Source organism: Pygocentrus nattereri, chromosome 18 (genome assembly GCF_015220715.1).
Source record: "Pygocentrus nattereri isolate fPygNat1 chromosome 18, fPygNat1.pri, whole genome shotgun sequence".
Lineage (NCBI taxonomy): Eukaryota > Metazoa > Chordata > Actinopteri > Characiformes > Serrasalmidae > Pygocentrus > Pygocentrus nattereri.
In genome coordinates, this window is record NC_051228.1 from 22,151,888 (window position 1) to 22,157,996 (window position 6,109).

Sequence of the window (6,109 nt, forward strand, 5' to 3'; positions counted from 1 at the left end):
GACATCACCATCCACAGCGCGCAGCTGCGAGCAAACAGGAAGTAAACAATGTAGAGCGCAGTATCGAGTAAGTAGCTGGTCAGCTAGCGTGGCTGACTTCTTCATCTTAGCCACGATTCTTTAGTTTTCTCGACTTTGTGCAGTCTGGTAAGAGTACTGCAGCTTTAGGAAGCATATGTAGTACCCTCACGTGCTCGTGTAATCCTCTAATCAGTCTTTTTCCCCTCTCTTTCCTCCTTTTGCCCTGTACCTAGTAGGGTAAATTAGCTTACGCCAAAACACTAACCTATCCGAGCTGATTAGCTTAGCTAGCTAACTTTGTTTACTGTCTAAATATGAAATTGTCAGAGTATGTTGATACTGCAAAGCCTTATCAGTGTGATTTTATATCGTGTGCTTGGCAGCCGGTGTACGAAGCTGAAGTCCGTTTTATTCGCCACCTCGAATTTTGCCGTTCCACCTTAAATCGTGCAGTAGCGAATAAGAAGCAAACTTCAGCTTCGCCGCATGTTGTCAAATTGGACTGGTTGCATTTGATGGCTAACAGTGCTTTATTTAGGTGTAGATACTAATGAGGTACTAGCTTAAACTTCAGCTAAACCAAAATACACTGATGTTCTTTAGTAAAGGGAATGGTTTTATTTAGGACCATGAGGTCGGAATAGGTGTATTACATGCTTAAACGGTTCATTGCCTGGTGAATGTCTCTTCAGATTGGGGGAGAATGTGTTGTATACGGTTCTATATGCAAGTCTCTGGAAAATGGCTTAGCTATATAGCACCAAAAAACGTTCTGCTGTTCGTAAAAGCTTGACATCGTAACAAAGGATCCTCTTCAAACATGAAATGGTTCTATGTAGAACTTCTCATTCTAAGTAGCACCATTCCCTTTACTTAAAGATCTCTTGAAGAACCATCTTTTGTAACTAGCCTAACTAGAGCAAAGTTGTTTTCCTTGTCTAATGCTGTGTTCCTGGACTGGATTAGCCACAAAAATATGTCGTAGTGTTAGTAATCCTGCACTCATTTCTGTCAGAGGTGGATGGAGTACTAAAGCCGTACTCCAGTACCATTAATAATGACTCCAGTAGACAGGCCTGCAGCTGAAAGTGACAGGCTTCTAAAACTGAACCTCGTAGATGTGGTGAAAATATCACTGCAGTTTCTTACTGAAATGAAATATAATACAAGCATTGTTACTGCAATTAAATAATGACTCTGCTATACAGGTCCAAAAACTCCAGAGAGTACATTCAGAATCTCAGCCAAGTTTGTTATAAAGTTAATTTGGTCTAAAATGAAATGCTAAAGCTCCAAAGTGAGAGCAACAGCAAAGCAGTGCAGGAGCTGAAGCAACAGAATGAAGTGAACTCCACAAAAGCAATTATGTTAAAAAGCAATTCCACCAGTGTTTTAATACTGCTGTATAATTCAGTTGTTGAGATTGAGTCAATATGGGTTAATGTAAAATGTGCCTTTCAAGAAGAACTAGCTGACGTTTTTTTTTTTTTTTATAGTGGTGGTGATAAGAACCAGGGGTCACAATGTTCACAATCTGGCAGTGTGTTCATTACCATTTTATATAATAACTCTCTGTGACGGAGTTTTTAGAGGCAGTAAACTCGTCTATGTATGGTTCCTATTAGCACTGTGAACAATTCTGACTCATTAAGATTCTTTAGAAAGGACTGCTTTACAACCCCAATTCTGAGAAACTTTGGGTGCTGTGTAAAATGTAAATAAAAACAGAATGTAATGATTTGCAAATCTCATAGACCCATATTTTATTCACAATAGAACATAGAACACATATCAGATGTTGAAAGTGGTGTCGTTTTTCCACTTAATGAAAAATATTAACACATTTAGAACTCGATGGCAGCGTCTCAAAAAAGTTGGGACAGGGCCATGTCTGCCATTGTGTAGCCTCCCCTCATTTTTAACAACAGTCTGTCAAAGTCTGGGACATGAGGAGAGAGGAATGTTGTCCCATTGTCTGATGTAGGGTTCTAGCTGCTGAACAGTCCAGGGTCTTCTTTGCTATTCTATTGTAAATAAATTATGGGCCTAAGAGATTTGCAAATCATTGCATTGTTTTTATTTACATTTTACACAGCGTCAGCTTTTTTGGACTTGGGGTTGTACATCAAACCACTCTGAATGACTTTGTTTACATGGTCCCAGTTGAATTATGCAGAAGTTTTGAAGAATTGTTGGAATTTCTCTTTTAGGAAAAAAAGAACTGAGTAAAAAGTTGATTACTTTCACAAAACTTGGGTAGAAGTCAAAGTATCATTTGAGAATGCTCAGAGGAGTGTAAATCCATTAAAAAGTTTACTTACATACATGGAATTGAGTAAATTCCTGTTTTTTTCCTGTATTGCTGTTCATCAAAGTGAACAAAACCTGTCCGTACCTCTGTATGGCTGACTTTCTGCATATTTTGAGGGGTCACTATATTGCATTTTTATCATGGCATATAACCACAACTTGGAAGCTACTCTCATGAGAACTTCAGTGCTGATGTTGTAGTGTCCTGCACTTATTATGTCCTCTCTTTGTAAGGTCAGATTATAATGTCCACTCGAAGCGGGATGTCTAACGGGGGAATCTCAAACAACAAGGTGAAGTATTCCAGAGTAGCAGACAGCGATGAAGGCTACATTGACCTACAGGTGAGGAACACTGAAGTATTTTCAAACTTGGCTTCACATTTTAAGCTTTTACTAACCCTTAGATTCTACAGTTATTACTGTTGCTTTGCTGTACAGGTTGAATGTAGTTGCATGATTACATGATTAATTACATTGTAATGACTTGTATATGTACTTGATTCTGTTTAATTAATTTTTTTCAGTTTTTTCAATTTTCAAAATTTCAAAATTTTGAGTTTTCTTTTTGCAAAACGACTGTACACACAACAGTAACTTTTATCCATTTCAAATGTTAATACATTTCTCTCCTCATAAACACACACAGCGCATCAATTAAAAAATGACCATCTGCACTTTTGAAACAAAATTTTTGCTTCTTTAAAGGAGCTGCGAGTGAGAAATAATTTATATAAAATACAAATTTGTTATTTCTGGCAGTGACTGCCTAAGGTTTACTATTACGCTCACTCATAATTATGACTGTTCATTGTTTCACAGTTCAAGAGAAGTCCACCCAAAGTTCCATACAAAGCCATCGCACTGGCAACGTTCCTGTTCCTGGTTGGGTCTTTACTGATTATTATTGGATCTTTGCTTTTGGCCGGCTCCATTGAAGTTACGGTGAGTTAACAAAACAAATTTCAGCACCTTTTGCACTCTGTCATCTTTCTGTCCCCACAAGCATTCTGAGGTCATTCTGCAGTAGTAAGATCAAAAGTTTATTGGCTCCCATCTTGATAATCAACTGAACTGAACAGTAGCTTGTCTCAGCCTTCAACATGCTGATAACTGGATTCTCTGCATCCTTTCCATGTGGAATTAAGTAAATCACATTTGACTTAAGGAGACTTATTGAGATGTCTGTCTGATTTCATTTAATTCACTATAAAAACTCATATTAGAATTTCCTTATATGGCAGCCCAGTTATTTCAGCATATCTTTAAGCATATTAGGCATTTAAAATGTGTGTATATATATATATATATATATATATATATATATATATATATATATATATATATATATATATATATATATATATATATATATTATATTCAGAATGTTTTCCTTTTTTTCCTCAGCATCGAGATCGCACGATTCCCGTCCTCATCATCGGAATCCTCATATTTCTGCCTGGTTTCTATCACTTGAGGATCGCCTACTACGCCTCCAAGGGTTATCGTGGTTACTCATATGATGACATTCCAGACTTTGATGATTGACCCTGCTGCAGGCAAACATGGCCAGCATGCTGATCAGCCATCTGAAATCTTTGGACACCTGCTGTTTCCTTTGTGTCCTTATGGCCAAAGCTGCATGACATGCCTTTGTATTTTCTCCCTGTGTGAATCTTTAGTTTTCCTCCAGCAGGGAACCAGCAGCCAGCTGTAGATTATCTGAGGTACAGCATGAGCACAGGAGTGTATGTGCTTCCTTTAGTTCTTGTACCAAAGTCTGAATGTACCTCTGTGTTATGCAAAATAGAGTATTTATTTTAGCACTATGTATGAAAAGCCAAAAAAGAATAGTGGACATCATCTTATCCCTTTGCTGTATTTGCCCCTATGAGGAGTTTCTGTGATGATGTGTATAGAGCTGCGAGAAACAGTGTTGTTTTGCAAGAATAAATAGTTTTTATGATGTTCTTACTTTGTCACTGGTTTGAAAAATGAAGAAGCAGCGGTTGTGGTTGCATTTGGGGTTTTGAAAATGTATTCACTGTTCAGCATTTGTGAGAGCAACAATGGTCTGTTTTATGAGTACTTTCAGAACAGAAACATGCATAATTCATTATTTTTAACATAGTAACGCTTGTCTGAGTAAGAGTAGGGCTATGATGGTCAATTACAATTCATCTTTTCTTTGAACTGGTGATCGTTAATGCCGCTTTGCCTAGTTATGTTTGCATAATTAATATATCTGCCGATGTTGAGGTAGATACATTAACATTGATCAGATTTAGAAATTTTTTCTATTATTTCTAAAACAATTTCTATTGGGTTAGAAATACAGATGTTTTAATGTATCAACCCAGCATCACCTAACATTCTGCTCTTCAGTAGCACAAAAATAATCTTTTAAGCATATATTGGCCGATACCAATATGATTCTAATATTGTGTATGTCTAATGCATCTCCCACAGCCCTTACAATAAGAAACAGCCTAATGGACATATCCGTTTATATAATTTTGGCATCATAGTATTCTTAGACTTTTTTGTCATATCTGTTTGAAGGCTGTATCAGTTACTTTTTGTTTTCAATAAAGTACTTTGGAGTCGTTGAAAGGCTGTACATGGTTTGCTATGATTCAGTTAAGTCAGTTTGTATCACACATCTTCTAAATACTCGATTTATTGTCAAATCAAGTAGCTAATTCAGTTTTAATAGTGTGAGTACCTGGATGGATGGATGGATGGATGGAGTGTTGTGAGTGAACTGTTTTGGGGACAATGAAGTTCAGAGGCATAAAAAAAAGCAATGCTGTACTGCCCTCTAGTGGCGATTAGCTGCCATGAGATGCCTGTGAGCACTCAAAGTTGCGCTTGATTTCCAGATAAAACTGTGGTCATATTGCTTTAATATGAGAACGTGTACATGTTCATTACCACCAATAAGTGTTGATGGGGATTAGCAGAGCTTTTCAGTCTGAATGCTGCAAACCCACAGCTTTGAGCAGTTTACAGTTTACTCGGGCACACCTGGTCCAACTTTTCTGAGCTGAGTCAGGTTTCACCAGGCAGGGAAACCAAGAACCTGCAGAGCCACTGCATTTCCACAGAATGAGCGACTGTTTGCTTTTACTTTATGTGAATCTAGTTACATTATTTTGCTGCCCTTGTGCGTATTTGCCTGGCAACCAAACAGGCTAATGAAGCTAAGCTAGCAGTTAATGAATGTGCCTGCCTATTGTTATTTATGGCTGTTCAGTTTCATTCATTATCAATATTAGCATTTTTGCCTCAGATATACTTTATGTATAAACCAGGTAGATGGTAATAGAGCTCAGAGGTCTTACCAGAGAACTTGTAGGGAGAACTACCATCCTGTAATGTCTTAGGGGTTTCTCAAACGCTAGAGGGCGCACCCGAGTCCAAAACGAATGGGTTAAGATGGCGCATTTCAGCAAAACAGAAGTTTAGAAACACTTAAATATATTTAATGTAAAAGAATACATTCATTACATGAACGCAGAACAGCCTAAAACATTTTAACACCGCTGTTATATTTTTAAGCTCTTTCTAACTCCGGTTGTACAAGTTCAAAATGGTGTTTCATATACGTTCATGACGTCAGTGAGCGCAAACAGCCAATGAGCTGCTCCGCTCGCCAGCCAATCAGCACTCAGTAGCAGTAATATTAGCGTTCTGGGGCCCAAAACCCGTTTACAGTAAAACAACAACAACAAAAAACAGCACATAGAAATATAAAAGCCTCTAAACTCCCACATTTG

At 37.7% G+C, this 6,109-nt stretch overlaps 1 protein-coding gene across 3 annotated transcripts; it reads left to right on the forward strand.

Moving 5' to 3' along the window:
• Positions 1-4,943, forward strand: tmem230a (transmembrane protein 230a). Of its 3 annotated transcripts, none has more exons than XM_017697245.2 (4): positions 1-67; positions 2,566-2,675; positions 3,153-3,275; positions 3,738-4,943. In XM_017697245.2, exons 2-4 carry the CDS (start codon positions 2,577-2,579, stop codon positions 3,876-3,878), a joined length of 363 nt encoding a protein of 120 aa, XP_017552734.1. In that variant the 5' UTR covers positions 1-67; positions 2,566-2,576; the 3' UTR covers positions 3,879-4,943. The 3 variants fall into 3 exon arrangements, with proteins under 3 accessions (XP_017552734.1, XP_017552732.1, XP_017552733.1); XM_017697243.2 differs by having other exon boundaries at positions 61-147; positions 2,571-2,675; XM_017697244.2 differs by having other exon boundaries at positions 62-147.
• Positions 4,944-6,109: the final 1,166 nt, after the last annotated feature.